Source organism: Phyllopteryx taeniolatus, chromosome 9 (assembly GCF_024500385.1).
Source record: "Phyllopteryx taeniolatus isolate TA_2022b chromosome 9, UOR_Ptae_1.2, whole genome shotgun sequence".
NCBI classification, from domain to species: Eukaryota; Metazoa; Chordata; class Actinopteri; order Syngnathiformes; family Syngnathidae; genus Phyllopteryx; species Phyllopteryx taeniolatus.
Genome location: NC_084510.1, coordinates 31,176,697 through 31,201,273, shown reverse-complemented (window position 1 = coordinate 31,201,273; position 24,577 = coordinate 31,176,697). Strand labels below are relative to the sequence as shown.

Below are 24,577 nucleotides of genomic sequence, written 5' to 3'. Positions count from 1 at the left end.
ACTTGAGTGACTTCTGGCCCTTTTTGTGAATGTGAATCACTAACCAAAAACAACAAGAACAAAAACTCCTTAGCAAATGCCAGCCCCTCCCCCCTCCCCCAAAGCATTTGCATAAGAAAAATAGCACTGTACAGTATTGTACTGTATAAAAACAAGTAATAACATAATAAGGTAGAATGCGAAGACAAACGGTTTCTCCTTGATTGTTCTTTGTATTTATAATCGCACTTCCCGCTGGACAGAGGTCAGCCGCTTCATAGAAATGTGAACACCCTTGGCTGGCGTTTTAGCGTTTATATGGAAGAACAGGGATGGGCAACTGGCGGCCCACGCCCACACACTCAGAGATTCATTTTGGAAAATGATGAAAATGTTCCCTCTACCGGACCTGATCAGTTTGAAGTTGTAATAACACTGTACACCACTAGGTGGCATCTTACTAGCGCCTCCATCAGAGAAGAAGAGAGGGCACGCCAATGGCGAAAAGACAAATACAATACCAAGACAAATACATCCCTAACGCCGACGTCTCACATCGCTCGATTACCCACAATGCTCGGTCTGCAGCCACCATTGCTGAGGGGGCGTCGAGGCCAAGCTTCTAGCAAGGAGCATTTAGCATTCAAAGTCATTTCTACGAACAAAATTTGAGTAGGTTTGGTTTCAAAACATTATATCATCAACCCGTAGTTCTGCTAGTTATCGCAGAATACCGCTGCTTGTTGTCTGGGTTTGGTCACGTGACGTTCGCAACGCAAGCGAGAGATGTTTCGACATTAATTTCGGACGGCGAGATTGCCAAACATGGTGGCCCCTCTATTGAATTCTTATTCCACGAATGCAATATGAATCAGAATACTGTTTTTCGACTAGTGGGGGCACATACAACATATTCTTGAAAAAAAGGCGAGTTTATTTATCGCAAGAGGGAAGAAGCTGCAGGTTTTAGTGAGCATTCTTTGATAGCACTTGCTTGAAGGAAGGAGCTGGACGAGGTAGTCACCAAGAGAATTTGAGGGCCCAAGAGAATTTTGCCTGCCCTTGTCTTAGTTTTCTGGCAGCAGGCAAGTCCTCCAGAGTGGCAAGGGGCGTAGCGACGATCCTCTGGGCATCCTGACTGTCCTGCTGCAGACGGATTTTAACCTTGTTTGTAGCAGCACCAAACCAGACTGTGCTGACAGGACTGACACAGTGACTGCTGTGTCGAAGTTCCTCAACAGCTTTTGCGGAAGGCAGGCCGTGCTTCCTCAGCAGCCGCAGGAAGTTCATCCCCTGTTGAGCCTTTTAGCACACATCTGCACTCCTCAGACACTTTTGGGCTGGCACGTATTGAGGGTGTCTCGGGGGCCGGGTGGACCGGGATTCGCCACGTCGGTGCTGTGCCTCACGGCGACCCCCTGTAGCCCCTCGGGAACTCCGGGGGACCCCCACCCCTCCTCTTCTGCACCGACTCACCCTCTGGCGGGGACGTCATAAGTTACCTCGTCAGCTCAGGTACCGCTGTATAAATAAAGATGACTTGATCTGACAAAACTATGGATCAGAAAGAGCACTTCTTTTGGTGGGCGGGTCAATGGGATGACGCGTCAGCGGCGGACAATGAAGTCATTTCGGGAGGAATTGGGCAGAACTCCAGCAGCAGGGGAGGAGGGAGGGGAGAAGGAGGCATCCAGAGATCACGCTGCAAATATGGAAGCACTTACGGCCCTGGAAAGGGTTAAAGATGACTGGAGAATAAGAGCAGCTCGTTTATGGCAAAAGCTGTCAGCTGTTAAGTGGCGACGTTTCCCGGAGAGTTTCCAGAAGGGAGGAAACTTCCATCCAGCTCCTCCAAGCTCCCTCTTTCTCCTCAGGTGAACTTGGACAAAGAACAGATAAGCCCCTATTCTCTTCTCTTCTCTGGACCTGCTCCATCCCTTCATCTTCTCGATCTTCTTGTAATTGTGGAAGCGCACGGTCCCTCGGTACGGACTTTCCCGCAGATGTCGGCAGCCCGGCTCTGAAGGCGGCCACCTGCCAGGAGCCCAAATGCGTTTGCCACTCGTCGCCCTTGCGATGTCTTTGCTTTGCGACACCATCGGGAGCCAGGGCCGGCCGGACGGTGAGTACGCAGGCGCAATTTGGATGTGTAGACTTTGGTCCTCCAAAACCTGCTTTGATGTATACGTCGGAGGCAACAACAATTCTACGAGGCTTTTGTCTTTCTCCTAAAAGTATTTTGATGAGTGGATTGTGGACTTTGAACATTGTCGTGTAAACCTGCTTTGATGTATTGCAGGATTGATACTGACCACATTGGACTTCTTCTGCTGGTGGATTTTCGAGTCCTCCAAAATGTGGACTTTGAACAGCAATTTTGTTTGATCTCGGGTAGCAGCCATTGCCCTCCTAAACATACTATTACGTGGACATTATGAGAAACAATTTGATTGGACAGTCTCATGCTTGAATGTGCAAATAGTAGGAAACAATTTCATTTCAACTGGTGCATTGTCTAGTGCTCCTAAATGTGCTTCGATGCGTGCATTGTCAAATTGTATTTCATCGTGCTACTATGACGTGTGCGTACTTGGAAACACGCCTGTGAATATCCTCCTTCATCCAGGTCCTTTCATTCTCAGGGGACCGAATCGATCCCAACCGGACTGTTCCGCTTGTCAGTCCGATCGTAATCGATTCGACTCCCTGATAATCGTTGGAGCAAACAATTTGATTCCAAAGGTTGGACTGCCGTCGTCTTCCCAAACAAACTTGAATGTAGACATTGGGGACAAAAATTTGGGCTTCTTCTGGTAGACTGTCATCGTCGCCCGAAGCACGATGCGTGTACTTTGGAGGCTTCACACGGTAGTCAGTACTCAACACCGTCGTCGTCCCAAAACTTTCTTTGATGAATACGTTAGCTTGATCCTGACAACAATTTGACGTCTCCGAGTGGATTTTCGCAGTCCTCTTCAGCAACATGAAACATGCTTCAGATGCAGTTATTCTTCACCACCTGTGGAAAATGATCCAATTTCACTTCATTGGTCCCAAAATTATTCATTTAACTAAAACATGTATCCGATATAAATTACATGATTACATTATACGTTCATTCCTATTTATACATTTTACATGTATTTGTATTTCCATTATTAATTACATTATATATTTATCCATCGCTGTATAGTCGGACTCGCCTCCACGCACGGCTTGGGCTCTGGTACCGGTCCTCTCGAGAGGGGTTGGACTCTCTTCCACTCTGGAGTTGCCCACGGTGAGAGTCGCCGAGCAGGTGCGGGTATACTTATTGCTCGGCGCCTGTACGTTGGGGTTCACCCCGGTGGACGAGAGGGTAGCTTCCCTCCGCCTTCGGGTGGGGGGGACGGGTTGTTTGGTGCATAGGCACAAACAACAGTTTGTTTGTGCCTATGCACCAAACAGCAGTTCAGAGTACCCACCCTTTTTGGAGTCCTTGGAGGGGGTGCTGGAGAGCGCTCTCGCTGGGGACTCCATAATTCTGCTGGGGGACTTCAATGCTCACGTGGGCAATGACCGTGAGACCTGGAAGGGCGTGATTTGGAGGAACGGCCCCCCCGATCAGAACCCGAGCGGTGTTCTGTTATTGGACTTCTGTGCTCATCACGAACACCATGTTCAAGCATAAGGGTGTCCACACATGCACTTGGCACCAGGACACCCTAGGTCGCAGTTTGATGATCGACTTAGTGGTCGTGTCATCGGACTTGCGGCCGCAGGTCTTGGACACTCGGGTGAAGAGAGGGGCACGGCTGTGAACTGATCACCACCTGGTGGTGAGTTGGCTCCGATCCGGCAGTAAGTCGGACTCGTTTCCGGTAAGGGTTGGACTCCGCCAAGGCTGCCCTTTGTCACCGATTCTGTTCATAACTTTTATGGACAGAATTTCAAGGCGCAGCCGAGGCGTAGAGGGGGTCCGGTTTGGTGGCCTCAGTTTTGCATCTCTGCTTTTTGCAGATGATGTGGTTCTGTTGGCTTCATCAAGCCGTGACCTCCAACTCTCACTGGAGCGGTTCGCAGCACAGCGGCTGGGATGAGAATCAGCACCTCCAAATCTGAGACCATGGTCCTCAGTCGGAAAAGGGTCGGGGATGAGATTCTGCTCCAAGTGGAGGAGTTCAAGTATCTCGGGGTCTTGTTCACAAGTGAGGGAAGAATGGAACGGGAGAGCGACAGGCGGATCGGTGCGGCGTCTGCAGTGATGCGGACTTTGTATCGGTCCGTTGTGGTAAAGAAGGAGCTAAGCCGAAAGGCCAAGCTCTCAATTTACCGGTGGATCTACGTTCCTCCCCTCACCTATGGTCACGAGCTGTGGGTCGTGACCCAAAGAACAAGATCCCGGATACAAGCGGCCGAAATGAGTTTCCTCCGCAGGGTGTCCGGGCTCTCTCTTAGAGATAGGGTGACAAGCTCGGTCATCCGGGAGGGGCTCAGAATAGAGCCGCTGCTCGTCCGCATCGAGAGGAGCCAGATGAGGTGGCTGGGGCATCTGATTTGGATGCCTCCCGGACGCCTCCCTGGTGAGGTGTTCCGGGCACGAGACCCCGGGGACGACCCAGGACACGCTGGAGAGACTACATCCTTCGGCTGGCCTGGGAACGCCTCGGGACCCCCCCCCCCCCCCGGAAGATCTGGATGAAGTGGCTGGGGAGAGGGAAGTCTGGGTGTCCCTGCTCAAGCTACTGCCCCCGCGACCCGACCTCGGATAAGCGGTAGAAAATGGATGCATGGAAAAAAGATTGCTCAAGATTGAAAGTCGGATATTTTTTCGACCAAAAATATTTAGGTTAGATACATGTGAAGAAGCTTGTTTTGTTAAAAATAGATCGCTGTATCACTAATCAGCCATGAAGCGCGTGCAGATTAAATTCCGTCGGTTACACTGCTTATTCAACCCAAATGTTATTTATTGCATCATGGCTCCAAGACCTTAGAAAAAGATTTTGTGGAGATAATGTAACCACAGTCGTTTGCATTTGTCAATTTGTGAATTGTATTAAAATGATGGCGGGTGTCTTAGCATTTTAATCAATGAAGGCGTAATAAATTATGGCTTGAAGAGGATTTTGGGCTGGTGTGGATGTCGGTGTGCAACGGTACGTGATTTAAAAAAATAAAGAAATCCACCCGGCTGCGACGACGAAACGTGCCTTGGCTCAATCACGGTTGGGAAATACCGACTCGATGCGTATGTTGTAGGTTTTCTACACCAATTTGACTTTTTTTGACCTTGTCGACCTACTTTGTCGTGTTCGCTGGAGACTTCCAACAACAAATTAACCTCTTCAACCTCTGGTTCTCACATCATCCATTGTTTTTGTTTGTTTTGTGGGGGAAGATGCCGGTCTTGATGAGGATGAGGATCTCAGTGTAGAGCCGCTGCTCCTCCGCATCGAGAGGAGCCAGATGAGGCGGCTGGTGAGGTGTTCCAGGCAGAAATTTGCGTTCAATCTTGAGGCGACAATGTTGCACAGCTCCCGCGGACTGAGGGAGGAGGCGGAGTTTTACATCACTTCTCAGTCAGTCGAGCGTTCAACAGAGTTCATAGATTAGTTCTGAATAATGAATAATGCGTACAAATAACAGATGACGTGGAAAAGACCAACAGTATCGATTTGTGGGAAAAATATGATAATTGACCATATTTGGAAACACATATTTGGACATGCAACATCAAATTTACCGTCGTATACAAGTGTATTGTACCTCAGATCATATTGAATATTCTCTACACTATCAATGTTCCATATTTGCATCCTATTTATTGTTGAACACAACATTCAAATTTTGGGGTCAAGCACTTGAAAGTCTCCAGAACTGTCTGTGTTCCCACCACATTGGCACCTGTTGGTCTAAAACGCTCATTGGGAATCTCCCAACAGTCAAATGTACAAACCCGCTTATCAGGGATCCACTTGGACTTGCGTTTATTTGACAGGAAACCACGTTTATGTGCCGTAATCTTTCCGCTATATGGCGGTTAACGCTTTGCGGTCCCGCAGGTGCAGTAAATGCTTTAAAAGATGCCAAGAGTGTATGTAAATAGGCTATTTCTCTATCGCGGATTTCACTTATTGTGGGGGGCGGGGCGGGGGCGGAACCGCCGCTCAGTAGGGCGGCTTACTGTATGTGAATTGACAGACAGTTGTTGCCATTACGTGCCGTCTATACATAGGTGGCTGGGGCATCTGGTTCGGATGCCTCCCCGGTGAGGTGTCCCGGGCATCGGAGCCCGGTTTCATGTTCCAACTGATGAACTTTGTTGAACCTTGTTGAGTCCAGATCATGGACTGAGGGAGCGCGAGAGTAACGCATTTTCACAGTTCGCGCATATCCAAAAACAAAGTGGTTTGACTTTATTATTGCGTTCTCTGTTTTTTTAGAATGAATGAATGCGGTTGGATGTTTGGTGGCGGTCGGAGGGACCATTGGTGCAGAATGGCAGCCACGCCTCCGTCACACTGCCCCCTGCAGGCGTGGCGACACGAGTAGCTTACCCCCAGCAGGGTGTGACTGTGGAGTGAATGATTAATGCGTGAAATTGTAAAGCGTCTTTTTTTTAACCAGGCCAATAAAGTAATAATCAGCCACTGACGTAGGAAGTTATTACGTTATGAGCCAAAAGTTATGACGTTAAATTACTTTCATTATGTGTTATGGGCCCGTTATGACGGTATGGGCCTCCTCCATTTGAAAAATGACAAATTTATGAGTTCACGGGCCGTTAGGAGGTTAAGGGCTTCTCCGGGCTCTCCCGACCGGTCCTCATTCGGCATCGGGACTGCGTCGGCCGTGTGATGTCGCGTCCCGGAAGAACCGCTGAATTGCCGTTTTTATTGGCAGACAGCAAATCACGTGTGGCCGCAGAGTCGGGTTTTGTTGTCACAAAGCAGATTTTCTGACACACGCACGCAAATGTCCCGTTCGGGTGTCGTCGGACGCGGGGGTCTATCCCAGACGACGGCAGGCCGGAAATCTCCCGGGGCTGACGGCGTTACCATAATTTGCCGAGCGGGAGTCGACTAACGCAGACCTCGGAGCGTCTTGGAACGAGGCCGTATGTTAGATGCGTCGCGTCTGATTTTCCTTTTTATGGAAAGATGTTTTCATTGTGTCTATGCGAATGGACGGGCAGATGTTAAGATGGCTTCCAGCTGTGCGTGAATGACAGACAGATGTTGACATCTCGTGTTTATGCAAATGGGCAAAAAGATGTTTTAGCGCTGTTTTCCTCTCCCCCAGCTCAGCAAGATCGGTCAGAAGGTTGTCGGAACTGCGAGGAGTGCTCCCGCGACAACGGCTGCGTGCGCTGCGCCGAGCGCCTGTTCCTGTTCCTGCGCCGGGACGGCATGTCGCAGCACGGTACCTGCGTGCATGCGTGCCCCAAAGGATTCTTCGGGCAGCGGGCGCGCGAGGTCAACCGATGCTTCAGTACGTACGCCGCATACGTTCCAAATAACAGTCACACTATATCACTATGATATTGTGAACTAATGTAATAACATTGTAGACTTACATAACATACCGTGTTTGTACGACTGACCTGGCATCTTTTAAAAACAAATAGACCGTTAACTGAGGGGAGGGAAAATTACATTCCAGTAATATTTCTTGCATTAATGTAGCTGGGGTTTTTCTCCTAAAATTTCTTACTTTTGTATTATTCCTTAATACAAAATAAATATTTAATTGATTCATTGTCCATCCGAAAATTGAAAAAAATTTATGAACAAACTACATTTACAGTACATTGTTTTAACAATATATTTTATTTAAGAATTGATTATAATTCTAAACTATATTAATAAATTATGACATATACATACATATATACACACATATATACACACACACATAAATGCATATATATATATATATATATATATATATACATATATATACACATATATACATATATGTATATATATATACATACATATATACACACATATACATACACATATATATACACATGTGTATATATATATATTTACATATATATATATACATACATATACATACATATATACATACATATATACATACACATATACATACACACACATATATATATATATATATATATATATATATATATATATATATACATATATATACATATATATATATATACATACATATACATACATATATACATACATATATATATACACATATTCATACACACATATATATATATATATATATATATGTATGTATATGTATATATATATATATATATATATATATATATATATATATATATATATATATATATATACATATACATACATATATATATACACGAATATACACATACATACATATTCACATACATATATATATATATATACACACATATATACACACATATATATACACGGCGGCCGACTGGTTAGCACGTCTGCCTCACAGTTCTGAGGACCGGGGTTCGAATCCCGGCCCCGCCCGTGTAGAGTTTGCATGTTCTCCCCGCGCCTGCGTGGCTTTTCTCCGGGCACTCCGCTTTCCTACCACATCCCAAAAACATGTGTGGTAGGTTAACTGACAACTCTAAATTGCCCGTAGGTGCGAACGGTTGTTTGTTTGTATGTGCCCTGGGATTGGCTGGCAACCAGTTCAGGGTGTACCCCGCCTGCTGCCTGATGATAGCTGGGGTAGGCTCCAGTACGCCCGCGACCCGAGTGAGGAAAATGCATGGATGGATATATATACACACATGAATATATATACATATACACGTACATATATATATATATATATATATACACACACATATATACATATATATACACACACATATATATATATATATATATATATATATACATATATATGCGACATTTGCCTTTTAACTTGACATTTTGCATTCCGCATTAATTACACATTCTATTTTCATATAGCTGGTAGTGAGAATAAGCGGTATGGAAAATGGATAGATGGATGGTTAATTAAAATGTATTCATTCATTTTTTGTATTCCTTTTCAAACATTTATCTCATTAAATTGGTATAGTGATTTATTGTAACTGAAATATTAGTAAAATAAACAATTTCACATACACTGAAACATTTAGGTTTTATTGACGTCATTAAACAATGGGTTATTCCATTGCAATTTATTTAGAACAAAACTCAAATCAAATTCATCCATGCATTTTCCGTACCGCTTCTCCTCACTCGGGTCGCGGGCGTGCTGGAGCCTATGCCAACTATCGTCGGGCGAGAGGCGGGGTACACCCTGCACTGGTTGCCAGCCAATCGCAGGGCACACATAAACAAACAACCATTGGCACTCAAGTTCACACCTATGGGCAATTTAGAGTCTTCAATCAACCTCGCATGCATGTTTTGGAGATGTGGGAGGAAAGCGGAGTGCCCGGAGAAAAGCCACGCAGGCGCGGGGAGAACATGCAAACTCCACACGGGCGGGGCCGGGGATTGAACCCCGGTCCTCAGAACTGTGAGCCAGACGTGCTAACTTTGTGGCGTTCTACCGACATTGCTGCAATCAACAAGCGTGGCGAGTCTGTAAACAGAAAAGACAAAGAAAGCGCCAAACGAGGTTTCAAATTCATGTTTTAGATTTTCCGCAAGATTTTTGGGCGGAACTTCAAACTGTGGGACTTTTGGGGGCGTTCAACCTTTTGGTATTGTTTGTCGTTGAACTAAATCAACAAAATCGATTCCAACAGGCCAAAGGACACACGGGGCCGGGCCTAAATGTCCGGACGCCAACGTAATTACATGTCGTGCGTAAAAAGGATGTGAAAATGTCAGCGTTTTGCCACGACAGTGACGCAAATGAAAGGGCAGCTGCTTCCCCGAGTGGCATCCTGGTCCTCAGAGAGCTTCCGAAGCCTCACCGAGCGTCACCGTGACCGCGTCACGACACATTCCCAAGCATACCGTCAACAAGAGTTTTCTTCAAACGTTGCATGGGAACGCTCTTAAACAGTGCGTGGGGGGGGGGGGGGGGAGAATATTTTTAAGCGTATAGTCAGCCCATACTTATCATTTTTTATCTATTACACCCTTTAAATGCACTTAAAGTTACATGAAGCCATTATTTTAGAGCTCCGTAACGGCGGTTCTTACTCCTTCGCTGCCAAGACGTGGGAAACTCACGTATAACATCACTTTGAAGAGACAAAGAAAAAAGGAAAGGTGGCCTGCGCAGTTCTCCAAATTAGAGGCAAAGGCGTTCTTGTTTTAAGCTTTTTTTTTTTTTTTTTTTTTTTGATTAGACTTGCTCCCAGTTAAAGCTTCCTATAAAAGTGATACAAATGAGAATGCACAAATGTGTATTTCAACACCCACATGTTCAACCAAACCACATAAAAATCTTAAAGCTCATTTTTTTATCCTGTGAAACGCCAGAGACGAGCTAACCAAAATTTGCATTGATCCACCCATCCATCTCCGGGAGCGCTTCTCCTCACGCATACAATAATACTCTCAGCCACATATTCTCTCTGCTCTGTGGGAACAACAGAGTTTCTAGTTGGGGACCTTCTCTGCCTCTTCTTCTTGCTCTTAATTCGTCTGCATCTCTTCCAGTTGAGCTCAGTGCTGCCTGGCAAAACGAGATATTGCACTGAAGACATGCAAGCCTAAATTTTGATTTGCTTCTAACTTACCAGTTTTTCAAGTTACAGGCCGATTTTTTGGATTGACAACGCTCCGCCACTAGATGGTGACAGCGAATTTCACGTCATCAGCCACCATCAGTTCACGTGGTGACTTGCAGTACTGCACAAGCATCTGTGTTTTGTGATGGCATTTTCAGTTGTTGTTGTTGTTGTTGTTTTTTTGTGCAGGTCTTTTGCCAAATGTCTTTGTCCTAAGCACGGCTTTTCAGATGTGAGAGCTGTCAAGAAGAAGTGAATGATGTCCACGGAATTCAAGCTTGAAATCATAGAAAAACACGAGCGTACTATTTCTATGATATGTTTATATGTATATAGCGGGTCACATTTTGCAGGTTCATTGCATCGAGATTGGATTTTTTTTTTTTGTATTTACATCACAGATTATTCACTATATTGTGGGATTTTCTTTATCCACATGGTCTGGTACTGCAGAGCAATACGTTCATAAAAGAGGACGAATGTCCAACATTTGGGATCATTTCACACTGGATAAAAGAAGCTAAAGTGCAATGTGCCGATTGCAAAGCGCAACAGGCTTACATTACGCAACTGCACGTCTCTGGTAAAATAAACATCATCAGCTAATTGAAAATAGCTTCCCGCCGCTAGTCGGGATAAATTGTGATCCATAACAGGTGGTTTGGATAGAGGGAGAACGCTTGAATCGCTTTATTGAACAAACGGTTATAAAATGCAGTAAACAAGCACATTCTTGTCCACCTGCCAATAGCTACAAGTGACGCCGTCATTTTTCACACAAAGCGGCTAACGCTAAAGCCAGTAAACAGCTGACCGTCTGTTCTTCCTCATTCGCTCACTTCCACGTCACTCAACAGAACAGGCCCGCCATAAAACGATTGAGTTGATGATGATTTGCTAAAAACAATCAAGTCGATCAGTTTGAACATGAAATATCTCGTCTTTGTCGTGTATTCAATGAAATATAGGTGGAACATTTATTTGCAAATGATTGTATTCTGTTTTTATTGATGTTTAACACAACGTCCCAACTTCATTGGAATTGGGCTTGTCCAATACATACTTGGGCGCTACTTTGTGGATCCCTTCTGTTGCGGGGGTCGTCTGCGATAAACGAAGGATTATTGTATACTGAAGCAGGAGGCGGGGAAAAAGGCTCGAACGCAAACCAAGGGCACTCAAAAAAAAAATGGAGATGCTGCTCAAAGTTCGGAAAGAGTAGCAAAGCGTGAAGAACATTAAGTTATGTGAAAGTCAAGTATATTTGTGAGTGGTTTTTTTCTCTTATTACAAAAACGGGTCACCCAAACCCCCCCACAGGCTGGAATGGATAAATGGAATGTTCCATTTGTTCCAGCGTGGAAAGGTGACTCAAACTGCGAAATTGAAATTTGCGAGGTAGTGGGGCGACGCCGCATATTAACCCGACACTGTGACTTGTCGTCCTTCGTGTCTCCAGAGTGTCGCTCTGTCAACTGCGAGCACTGCTTCAGTCGGGACTTTTGCACGCAGTGCAAGTCGGGCTTGCCGCTCTACAACGGCCGCTGCCTGAGCGTCTGTCCCACACGAACCTTCGCACACAACGGCGAATGTCTCGGTGAGCAACGCCCGCGCGGGGCACCGTTGATCGAAAACACGCTCGGCCGGGCCTCCCGTAGATAATGTCTCTGGAACGGCCCGGCGTGTGGGCAAGGGGAGCCCCCGCATCGTACGACTCGCGTCCCGCTTTCGCAGACGGCACGGCTGACTGTCCTCGCTGCCTTTTTCTCTTTCCGTTCACATCAGACGAGTGCGTCTCGACTCCGCCGTCAGGGTGGAGCGTGTGGAGCGTCTGCCTCCGAGACGGCGCCCCCTGCGGCTTCAGGTGGGGACGACAGACCCGGACGCGGGGGAGCGCCGCCCCCAAAGAGGCGCCCGGCCCCGATCGGACCGGCTGCCCGTCGCAGAGCGAGACCAGGAGGTGCAGGATGAAGAGGAGGTGCCCTAAAGGTCAGAAGGTTTCCCAAGCGAGAGGAGGGAGGGTGAAGGGGACTACGCTTCACTTCATCTCAGTTCATATCGAATTATATTCCAGATTTCTTTCAAAACTTAAAGACCTTGTAAAGTGAATTCAGAGATGTGTTTCTTAAGATTTGCTGAACTATGTAGTACTGAATTGCATACTGTTTTTTTGTTTTTTTGCATGGCTAATACGCCGTCCATTGACGCACTTTGCCAGCGTGCAGGATTCGCTCCTCCCCTTCTCTCGAAATACTTGAGCGCCTTCGTTCTTATCAGCAGTTAAGCGGTGCAATGGCGACGTGCAGTTAGCTAGCTAGCTCGTTGTGGCTACATCCCGCCTACCTAAACAGAGAAGGACTGGAGAGCAAGGAGGGGCGAATCCATCCTTCCATCCATTTTCTGTACCACTTTATCCTCACGCGGGTCACGGGCGTGCTGGAGGCTATCCCGGCTATCTTCGGGCGAGAGGCGGGGTACGCCCTGAACTGGTCGCCAGCCAATCGCAGGGAGGGGGGGAATGCTTTATTTATTGAAGTCCGACTGGATAGCCGGCGCGTGGGCCGCGGCTTCGGGCCGGCGTGGCCGCTTTCGAGCGCCTCATTGTCTGCTGTGAGCGCTTGCACATCACAGAGAGAAGCATTTTGCAAACATCCCACGTATTGACCGGTGCTGCTGACTGCCGCGTTTCCCTTCTGTCAAAAGCGACCAGAAGCGGCTTCCAATTGCACTGACGTAAAGACGCAGTTTAGATGAACAACGCAGTGGTTTCACTCCTGTCAAAGGAGGCCGTGTGCCAAGAGTGAGCGCTAACATCTGGATCCAACTCACGGAGACCTTTAGGATGTAATGAGTCCACTTGGGGCCCACTGGAAAATCTCAGCCATAAATCCAGAGCACGTCTGTCCGGTATTGACCGTGTTGAACACAACGCAGTGGGATGCCCTCCTGGAATCTTTGGAAAATTCTGCTCAAAAAGTCGGTTCAACTTAGCAACACGAAATTTCGTAGACAATGCCATAAGTTGGTGAACCATAAAAAAGTCTCAAGAAGCCATGGTGCCTGAGAAGACTGTCAATTTGACGCCATTTTGCGGTCATTCGGGCTATTTCAAGGGCTTCCTAAAAGATCAAATGTCTGATTTGGGGGGAAATGCAGCTGCAAAACTGGTTTCACCTAGCAACGCGAAATTTGGTATGTGTGTCCATCATGGGTAGAGCCACAAAAAAGCTTCAAGAAGCCAAATGCCTAAAAATACTCAGGAGGTCTTCCATTTTGGTTGCAAGTTTGATGCCTTGCCATGAAACACAAAACTGAAGTCATTATCCCTCAAAGCCAGTTTGACCTAGCGACACGAAATTTGGTAGATGTGTCTATCATGGGTAAAGCAGCTAGAGTCTCAAGAAGCCATTTCTGAAAATACTCAGCAGATCTGTCAATTTGAAGCCATTTCCAGGCGTCCTTCCACGACAAACTAGTTTCTTGTCAAATTCAGCCCCTGAATTCAGTTTGACTTAGCAACATACAATTTAGTACACGTCATATGCTTGAGTAGATCCACAAAAACGTCTGAAGAAGCCCTGCTCAGAAAGACACAGGAAGTCTGCCATTTTTGGTTTTAAGGCTCATCGTGGGCATTTTCCTTCAAAGACGGAGATTTTGTCCAATCGCTTCCCAATTGGAATCCCGTATACTAGGACGGACGTGCGACGCTAGATTGTCACAACTGCGTGTTTTCATCGAGAATGGTAACCACATTCAGTGACTCGCTATGAAACGGGAATCTCAGACTTTTGCGTGTCACCTCGAACTCAAAGGGCGTGAGGATGGCCGGAAATGACTGCTCGACGCTTTCAACTCTTATGAACCATGTTTGTTAAGATTATTGATGGCAAAGGCCCATCCAGTCAATGATTGCAGGGATTGTTCCCAGCCACATGCTGTAAGAGGGCGGGCCCTCTTCTGTGGATGGAACACGTGGATTTGAAGGACATTTTGCTTTTCGGTGCGCTGCAAAAGATTTGAGATTTACAGATTTGAATCTGTCACTTGTTTTAAGACAATGGATATTTTGTATTTTTTTGTGTGCGTTTAACTCCTCATTTGACCCTCACCATTCCCCTTTGCTGGAATGTGCCTGGGGAAATTCTCACTCATATGGAAAGCGAGTAATTATTGATCTCTAGCTTAAGATCCAGGTACGACAGTCTGAAAATTAAAGGTGCTTCAGCGGTTCTAAAACGCTCGCCTGGTTCCATAGAGCAGTGATTCCCAACCTTTACTGAGCCAAGTCACATATTTTATTATTTTACCCGAAAAATCTCATGGCACACCGCCAAACAAAAATGTCAAAAAGTGGATACATAAGTCAATGATACACTTTCTGCCATCTAATGGAAGAGCATTTATTTGTTACGTCTGTCTCTATATGTCGCTGGCATAGCTAGATGAACAAAAGACTATTTGTTTTAAATAAATCATCTTCTATATCGGTTGAATGTATGTACACGTATTACAAAATTCAATAAAGATGTGAAAATAAATAAATAGTATTCTGACCAATTAAGTGAAAGTTGATCCTTTTCCGCGGCACACCAGAAGAGCTCTCACGGCGCACTGGTTGGTAATCACCGCCACAGAGCACCATCGCACACCGGTGCGGCTCTTTTGGGGTTTAGTGGAAAGGCGATAGTTGAAGGCGATTGCTTAAAAGTGCCAGCCCTATATTTGACGGATATAGCCGTCAATGGCGGTGAACGAGTTAAATAAACGCTCAAACGGCTTCAGCGTTTATTTGATGTCCTTGATATCCAGCTCAAGTACTAGTACGCTCTTGTCCTTACTAGTATGACTGCTGACATTCATGAAAGACTAGTAGGACAAAGTACGTTACTAGAGAGCCCAAATGGTGCACAAGTTGGCATCTGTGTGCTACTAGTGAAGCGCTAGATGTTAACTTGTAGAATGGTATGTCTCTGTTACATCACCAAGAAAATAAAGATGTCTGTTGCTTGAGAAAATAAAAATAAAAATGAATAATTGAAAATAGAAAGAGAAAATGCTTAATGAAAGTAAGAACGCAAAATGTCTTTGTTTCAAGTGAGTAGATGTGTTTTTGGTGCTCATTCATCGTCACTGCGAGGGAGGACAATTGCTTTACAGAAGCTTTTGTATTAGAAGGAATAAGGACAGAAGATAGAACTGAGCGCTAACGTAAGGAGAATGGGCAAGAAGGTCGCTCGAAAAGGAAGAAAAGAATCAAGGAAGATTTTAGAAATGACTGTCAAAAGGAATCAATGGGCCTCTTCAGATTCTCCTTCTTGCTCACTAACTGTTCTTTCCTTTCCCATCTGAGTGAGATTAGGGAAGGTTCTTGGAATGCTAAAAATGCTCCTGAAAGGTGCCTCCGTGCAACCTTTAACCCGCTTTTAGCACAGGTTACGCCTGACCGACCATTCCCAAAAGAAAGGAGCTATTCAGTACTACCCGCAATCCTTTACGGCAGCAACAGACAGACAGACAGACCGACAGATTCCACGCGAGAGACTTTCAAACGTTTTCGATAACAAAATGGTAGAGAACAGTTTATAATATCACCAAACATGTCTCCCAGAACAGCAGCGATGTGAACACCAAAAAAAGAACAAAGAAAAAAAAGGGACAAATCGAGAGTAACACGTTGTGCATAATTGAAATGAAATGGAAGGAATTGAACAGTCCTGGCATTGTGATGAATTCATTGCGACTCCTTTTGGTGTGTGCGGTTTGGCCACCAGGGGGAGCAGCATAACGTCATCATGCAGACAAACGAAGAGTCGCCACAACTCTCGAGAAGCTGCAAGAATGATCGTTGGGTATTTTTTCGGATAAAGAAGAAATGCGTGTGAGTATTGTTATACAGCGGAGTCGCGCGGTCTCGCGGTTTGGCTCCCGCGCATTCGGCTCGTCACGTTTTGTTTTGTTTTTTTCAATCTTTTTTTCAGATTTGGGAGCCAAGCCCCAAAACGCTTCTTTGCATGATATTTGCAAGAATTGTTTGGGTTGAATTTTTTTTTTTTCCCCCCAATGCAATTAGAATGGCCATCAATTATCCGCAGATTTTCCGACTCGGCCCCTATCCACTGTATATTCTGGCTACATGTGTTACTGCACCATTTGTGAATAATCAACTATTCGCACGTCTACGGTCTTTTCCATTAGCATTAAGCTAGCAGGGTCATTCCTAAGCCAAAGTTGTTTTGCCGTGCGAAATACACAACTCGTACGTTGTTTTCTGTTTGGATTGAGAGTCAACTTCAGCTTTTCCAGAATGCTTCGCCATCTGCCGCTGATCGCGGAGCGAGTTGAATCCGGTTTACCGCCACCGTAACACGCTCGTACCGCTTCCAAGCTCGAGCTGCCCTCAAGTGCGCTCGTGTTGCCACGCAGGAAAATGCGAGACGTTTGCTCCAAAGGCCAAAATGTTGACGTGACGTGTGACGGGCAGGCGCATCTCCGCAGCAGAGGAAAAAAGAAATCCAAAAATCTCCGTGCGCAAAATTTCGGCCCGGAGGGAATTTTCGGGCCGGCTCCCCCGCAGCGACGCGCTCCTCGCTCGTCGTCATCATCAGTGGCGGCGGTCGTCACGGCGAGCGCTACCAGACGGGATGTCCGCCGGCGTCGATTGCGAGCGGGGACGTTAATGTGGCGCACGTGGGAGGAAAGTTGTTCTCTTGCGATCTTGTGTTGACTTTTCCTACTCAATGAAGGTGTTGTTCGTATTGTTGTAATCGGAGTTGTAAATGTAACTTCTTTTGCTCTTCTTGGCGTCCTCACATTTTGTTGCTGTCTCCTTTTTTTTGTGTTTTTTGGGGGTGGACTCTTAAGACTTCCTTGGGAGCTCCCGAAATGTTTGGCAAGCAAATTTCATCTTCACCACAATCGCATCTCGCCAATCCGACAGATGCGTCACGCCAACTTCTCGGCTGACACTTCTCTTCGAAGAATATCTTTGCCTCGCGTCCTTTTGCTTTTCCTTTTCCTTTTCCCTTCATTTCCTTTTTTTTTTTTCCCTCATTTTCCTAGTTCCTTGGACCGTTCCCCTTTCCTTTTCTTGCTGCCTTTTGTCCTTTTCTTTTCCTCCTTTCCTTCCTTGTTCCTTTCGACGTTTCCCTCCCTGGCCTGCGCATCCGGTTGTAGCGTTCTGCTCCACTGTCCGCACATAAACGCGCCTGAAAGCTTCTTTCAGTTCTGCTGAAGTCCAAGTAATGCTTGTCGAATGTTTCCAGTCAGTGTGAAACTTTATCGTCGAAGGATCTTTTGGAGAAGATTTCCTTTCATAGCGCTTGGCGTCAGCCAGACCTCATATGTCCTCCGTTAAGGCAATCATAGCAAATTTGTACAGACTTGCGGCGGGGGGGGGAACACTACCGCTTTAAGTGGTGGCAACTTGTTACCTCATCAAAGCCCATGTGCGAGACATCCTCTTTTGATCTTCGTTGCTTAGCAGGATGACAGCAAAACCGCACAAGCGATTTCCACGAAACAGCAAGAAGGCGCGTCATCGAATTTTCGGCTCGTTACTACTTGTTACGAGATTCTCTTCCTCAATGACAAAAGCTTTATTCCGGACAGACGTCTTGCTTCCTGAACGGGTTCAAATCAAACATTATCTTTCACTTTGGATTTCATTTTCCCAATATCATGAATATTATTAATAGTCGGCGCCATGTTGGTGGGGGTCCCGCACTTGATTCAACTTTTCGATTGAGAGAAATCGGTGCATGGTCGCTGATGATGATCGGACGTATTTTGGGGGTCATTCTTTGAGCTGCCGAATCGTTTGAAGGAAAAAAATCTATTCTTGAGAAAGAATAGATTTTTGGGAACCCACGAGAAAAATGTGCATTCTCTTTTTGTACGTTTTTTGTTTTTCAGGCTCCGTGTGTCAACAAGACCAAAGTCGTCCCTATGCCGCTCTTATATTGGGCCATTGGGGCGGATTGCTATTTTGGAGATTTGAGCCATCTATGAGGGGATTTAGCATAAGGTTAAAATCACCTCCCGTAATAATTGTGGAATTGACTGACAAGTTGAACAAGTGTGAAAAAAGGGCTGGATCATCTTTATTTGGAGCGTATACATCGACGATTGTGTAAAGCTTGTTAAATATGGTAGCCTGTATAATTATATATCTGGATCCTTCTGGATCTGCTACTGTACTATTTTTTTTGGGGGGGGGGAAAAAGTAGCTTTTTATGGACTAGTATTGAAACTCCTCTTTGTGTACAGTTACAAAAGGCCGAGAGAACGCGAGTGAAATGAGTCAATGAGGCATTTTTCTCGCCTTTCTTGGAATAGGAGGAGCTCTGTTTGAAGTTGGTACTGGTATCACCCGTAATCTTAATTCTCTTTGCCTGCGATCAAATGCCACAAAAGTTAAGTGTGATATATAATCGTTACATTTGGTACTATGCATTCTTTGGTGGTTTTTTGGCACAGTTTTCGGGAGCTATTTTGGTATAGTGTTGATCGATGTTATTTAGAGAGGGCGATAAGAGATCCTATGTTTAAGTACAGCAAAGCCAGGGTAACGAAAAAACACTGAACATAAAAAACAAACAGTGACAAGGGGCTGACACGGTGTGTGGTGGTTGTTTGTAGTGCGCAAGAAGAGTTTTGAGCAACTTGTGCGTTTAGTGTGTGTGGAAACAAGCAGAGCAGGAAAGCGGCCGGATCGGAGTGACGATTCATGCCGGTGGCATGCGTGATTGCGGTTTTTGTCTGTCCAAGCAAAAGTGGAAAGAATGAAACAAAATACAGTACACTTGACAATTCATAGCGACAACAGATCCAAAGAAGTACTTATCTAGAAGACCCAGAGCGTGACGGCATCGCGAAACAGTTGGCCGTCGACGTGTAGTTTATCGACAACGAGCCACGCTCGAACGTGCTCCTATTTGCTGTATTTTGTTCATCCTCCCTCTATCCAAAGCACCTGTTATGGTTTACATTTCGTTTGAACTCGTGGTGGTAGACTATATTCAATTGCATTTTCGATTCCCTTATCAAGTGGGAAATGAGCTCAAACTTTGGAGGTTCTCTGTGTGTAACGCAGCGTTTCCTCCCGGCTGGCGTTTAGTGCTAAACGAGTCCGCAGTGACAGACCCTGAATCAATCAAAAGAATCACTGCAAAATTCGCAATGTAGCCCATAATCCCCCAAAAATCTGCGGCGCACTGAATACAGCGAGGGACGAGTGTGTTTGATTGACGGTTGTATTTCCTAACAACAATTTTCATTTTATCCTCTCCAGACGGCAGAAGACCGAGGGCGCGCGGCCGCGAGGGGCCGCAGAAACCGCTGTGGATGCTCGCCACCGGCAAGGACGGCAACGCGGTCGGCATCTTCTGAGGCGCCCGACCGCAACAACAGCACAAGCGCACACATCCGCCGCTACAAGCGGGTGCAAACAAGGACCAACATTCCACAATTTAGCACAGACACAAAAAAAGCATTTATGAACTTGAGCACAAAGTCTCGTGTGTGTGTGTGTCTGCAAAGCAGAAGTGGATCTTAAGGAGGAGGTTCCGCCATATTTAATATTATTATAAAATGCCTTTTGTACCTAATCAACATCTTACTCCTAATAAATGGCTGAAACCTTTTGCACTCGAGTAAACTTGGTCACAAAAGTGGATTCCTCGGCCGGACGATTTCATCAGCCGATATACGCCCTTTTCAAATCGGTAAAAATCATGGCCGATTTTGTTGCCTTTCTATACTTCAATGCAATAGTGCTGTTACCCAGGAATTCAGAGTTTGTATTCACAGGCAATTCCCTGACGGGCAGTGCCAACTACATTAGTGGCAGGCGCATCGATCCAAATATCGAGAATATCGACACCGAGTCAGGATCGCTATCGGATCGATACTAGCGTGAAAATATCAACGCAGTGCTTTCAGTTTCGCACCTCGCACGCATGTTTTTGGGATGTGGGAGGTAACTGGAGTACCTGGAGAAAAGCCACACATGCCAGGCCGGATTTGAAGCCGCAACCTCACAACTGTGAGGCAGATGTGCTAACCGCTCGTCCACTGTGCCGCCACAATAGTTTATTGAAGAAAAACACAAAAACAATACCAATACCGATAACAGAGAGTAGGAATATTGATGGATTGCCAATGCGATGACGTCACCTCTCGGCCCACCCGGTCGAAACAAAAACAAAGTCAGATCACGTTTCCTGGCGTTTTTGTCGCATGACATCGTGTTCGGGGACACCTGTAGGAACAAAGGAAATCCTGGGGCGTCACGTGGGCAACAAAAAAGGTTTACAAACGATCCTTGTTTGAAACCTTGAATTCGTCCAATTGACCCCGGTGAGTATTTTTATATCGAAGAATAACCAAACTAATACGCGTGGGGAAAACAAAGTTTTTCTTACTTTTTTTTTTTTTTAATTACAGCTTCACTCGATGCTAACCAACCGAGGAAACAAAAGAGAAATCAACCCGATCCTCAAATTGTCGGTTCTACTTCACAAGTGGAAGCAGAAGAGATTTCGACGATATGTGAAGATTCCAACCAAGAACAACAAGAAAATAAAGACGAGAAACAAGAACCGGATGAGGATTTGTTCCATAGGTAAGATCAACCATATTTTTGGACAAAAAGAAAAAAAAGTTTGGATTGAATGTTTTCCGTGGGTTGAAGAATAATTAACTACATTACCCACAAAGCTTTATCGGTTACGTCACTTCCATCCATGAGTGTGTTAAAGACGGAAGTGGTGGAAAACAACTTTTTGGGCTCCATATATAAAAGCCTCAAATGATAACCGTTGATGACTGGATGTTATTGTATGTGTTGAGTGTCACGTGAGGGTGAAAAGAGCGTCACGGCGTGCGAGTGCTTTTCGAGGCTTTTAGATGAAGTTTTGTGGGTGCAAAGGCTCTTGGAGGGAAACATGTACTGTGCTTTGATACATCGGTTCTAACTCGTGGTCAGATGGACCTAACGCAAGTGGTTCTGTTGTTTTTGATGACATTACATTGCGATCAGCGGTTGGTCTATCGGGCGAATTGCTTTTTAAATCACAGGACGCAAGACCCCACGCTCTTTTCATGATACAATGTTACCATCTGGTGGTCAGTCGGGTGAATTGCACTCTCTTTTTTAAATTGCAACTGGGTGCTGACCCTCCTCTCTTCAGGTGACAGAATGACCCCAGCAATTGATTTTTATTTATTTTTTTCTCTCGTCAATTTTTGTTGACGCCTTCATCGGAAGAGCCCGTCGGAGACTGAGGACACCGTTGCCAGCGGAGCGGGAGAATTGACACGAAGAAATGCCGCTGAGCTAAACCAATAGCAACGTCATGAGAGGGTCATGCCCACGCTTGAAATATATATGTTGACTTCCTAAAACACGGTCATGTTTTCTTTGTGTTACTACTGCACTCGAGCAATTTCATAACCTATTATATCACTGTTTTATCTATCTAATCAAAAACTGTTTCGCTTTTCAGAAATGCCTCAACCAACACTGTCTGAAGGAATCAATGTCGTGGAACCTCCACTGCATGAAAGCTTAGTATCCGTATGCATGGATGTTAGCTTGTTCTACATTCGACATATTATTCGCAGCGTATAGCATTTCTTTCACATCTTTTGTTTTTGTTGTTGTTGTTGTTGTTCATAATGGAAAACTATGAGAAGGATATGGAGCTAGACAATAATAGTCTTCATCCTGAAAGCATACCTCCTGAATTACAAGATCTGGTGAATGATGATGATGATTTGGATCCCTTCATGGCAATCAGACGTGGAAGACTTTGTAGATTTTTATTAACCCTCTACAAACAGCGTTGAGACGTTTAGAACAACCATCTCCCCCTTTTAGTGTTACACAACAAAATGTATCATTCCCAGACTCTGAATTAACACAGCACATCTGAAATACTCCAGACTACATTCCTGAAAGTCTAAACCGCACTTCTGGAACTCTAGACCCCAGCAATCCAAACATACAGACCAGAGGGGGAAGAGTGACGCGCGATCGTTTCAATAATCTAGAACTAAGAAGACGAATCAATATTCCAAATTGTGAAAGGGGAGCCAATTTTCCATCCTTTTACGCGGGTGTGATGAATAATGTCAAAGAAGTGACTCTATGGTAGAGCTCTTTTCAGGCTGATGCCAGAGTCAAATATTTCATGATTTTATTTTTTTTTTTAATATAGGTACATCTCAATAAATTTGAATATAGTTGAAAGGTTTTTCTTCAGTGCTTATACAGTGATTAAACACTGAAGTACTTTTCACAGGGCAAATACCAGCCTAATTTCTACATTAAAAATCACTTTATTTCTTGAATTAATTCACTATTTCATTTGACATTATATTTTAGTTTCGCAATGTGTGGAATTGTTTTATTTGCTATGTGCTACAATCATTAAAATAATACATATTTTAAATATGAAATACTTCACTCTGAGTGTGTGCAGTTCATAATTTCACTTTTTGAATTGAACTACCTAATAAAAGATTCACACTATTCACGTGTGAGCATGATTGACATGAACTCGTGAATGCCAGTGATGCGTGCGAGAACGTGATTGACGTGCTTGCGTGAAAGCATTTGAGTAGTTGAGAGCAAGACTTGTGCGTATGAGAGTGTTTGAGTAGACTTAGAGAGCATTTGAGTAGTTAATGAGAGCACGACTCGTGCGTATGAGTGTTTGAGTAGTGTTAATGAGAGCATTTGAGTAGTGTTGAGAGCAAGACTCGTGCATATGAGAGCGTTTGAGTAGTGTTAATGAGAGCATTTGAGTAGTGTTAATGAGAGCAAGAATCGTGTGTATGAGAGCATTTGAGTAATGAGAGCAAGACTCGTGCGTCTAAGAGTGTTTGAGTAGTGTTAATGAGAGCATTTGAGTAGTGTTAATGAGAGCAAGAATCGTCTATATGAGAGCATTTGAGTAGTGTTAATGAGAGCATTTGAGTAGTTAATGAGAGCAAGACTCGAGCGTATGAGTGTTGGAGTAGTGTTCATGAGAGCAAGACTCGTTCGCATGAGAGCGTTTGAGTAGTGTTAATGAGAGCATTTGAGTAATGAGAGCAAGACTCGTGCGTATAAGTGTTTGAGTAGTGTTAATGAGAGCATTTGAGTAGTTAATGAGAGCAAGACTCGAGCGTATGAGTGTTGGAGTAGTCCCTAACGGCCCCTCATAGTTGAACATTCTATTTTCAAAGGCAATTTGCTCACTCATGCTAACTTCACCTGATGCTTCTTGGACACGGTTCACTTTGCTTCTCCCTCGTGTAGTTAGATGTGAATCTACTTTTATTAGTCCACTCTCTGTTTAATGTTGCACCAATGGAGCGAGAAAAATTCCTGCTCGTCAATGTACCTTTCCCTGACAGTGGCAATAAAAGCGATTTGGATGTTTTGCTGCTAAAACGTGTCAAGGAAAACGTGGAAGCTGACAAGTTGTCCTGAAGAAGCTTTGGTCAAGCTCCAATTGCAATTTGCATCCGCTCACCGTTGGTCCGTCGAGGTCGCCATTGAAGTGGATTACAGAACAGATGACGGCAAAAATTAAAAGTACAAATCTCTCACGCTTCAAAATGCGCACACACTTGACTTGAGGCGGCCATCTTACTTGTGACCCTTGACCCTTGACCCTTGAAAGGAGGCGATACCTCCGAGTGCAGTAGCCACACATAACCAGAGGGGGCATACGACACACAAACTACCATACGGACGGTCGGAGCGTCAACGGCAGAAATACAACAAATGTACAACTTCTGTCATTACTGATCTCAATTTCAACAATCTAATATTCATTTATTTCATTTTATTTATGCAGACAATAATCCAAAAGTGATTAATACAAAAGTCCCGTCCAGCAAAGATGATAGATTTGAGATCAAACAGGCTACTTT

General features: G+C 45.0%; 1 protein-coding gene across 2 annotated transcripts; it reads left to right on the top strand.

The window, feature by feature from the left end:
- Nucleotides 1-1,895: 1,895 nt before the first annotated feature.
- On the top strand, nucleotides 1,896-23,738 carry rspo4 (R-spondin 4). 2 transcript variants are annotated; one of them, XM_061786141.1, is made up of 7 exons: nucleotides 1,896-2,101; nucleotides 7,264-7,452; nucleotides 12,111-12,248; nucleotides 12,437-12,640; nucleotides 19,944-21,010; nucleotides 21,098-21,275; nucleotides 22,159-23,715. In XM_061786141.1, exons 1-5 carry the CDS (start codon nucleotides 2,029-2,031, stop codon nucleotides 20,039-20,041), a joined length of 702 nt encoding a protein of 233 aa, XP_061642125.1. In that variant the 5' UTR covers nucleotides 1,896-2,028; the 3' UTR covers nucleotides 20,042-21,010; nucleotides 21,098-21,275; nucleotides 22,159-23,715. The 2 variants fall into 2 exon arrangements, with proteins under 2 accessions (XP_061642125.1, XP_061642126.1); XM_061786142.1 differs by lacking the exon at nucleotides 12,111-12,248 and having other exon boundaries at nucleotides 22,159-23,738.
- Nucleotides 23,739-24,577: the final 839 nt, after the last annotated feature.

What these genes read in the sequence shown, in the direction of transcription:
- rspo4 (XM_061786141.1), top strand. Translation starts at nt 2,029, where the DNA reads ATGCGTTTGCCACTCGTCGCCCTTGCGATGTCTTTGCTTTGCGACACC. An exon ending in GAGCCAGGGCCGGCCGGACG is followed by an intron (nt 2,102 to 7,263) that starts GTGAGTACGCAG and finishes CCTCTCCCCCAG; the next exon opens with CTCAGCAAGATCGGTCAGAA. An exon ending in CGAGGTCAACCGATGCTTCA is followed by an intron (nt 7,453 to 12,110) that starts GTACGTACGCCG and finishes TCGTGTCTCCAG; the next exon opens with AGTGTCGCTCTGTCAACTGC.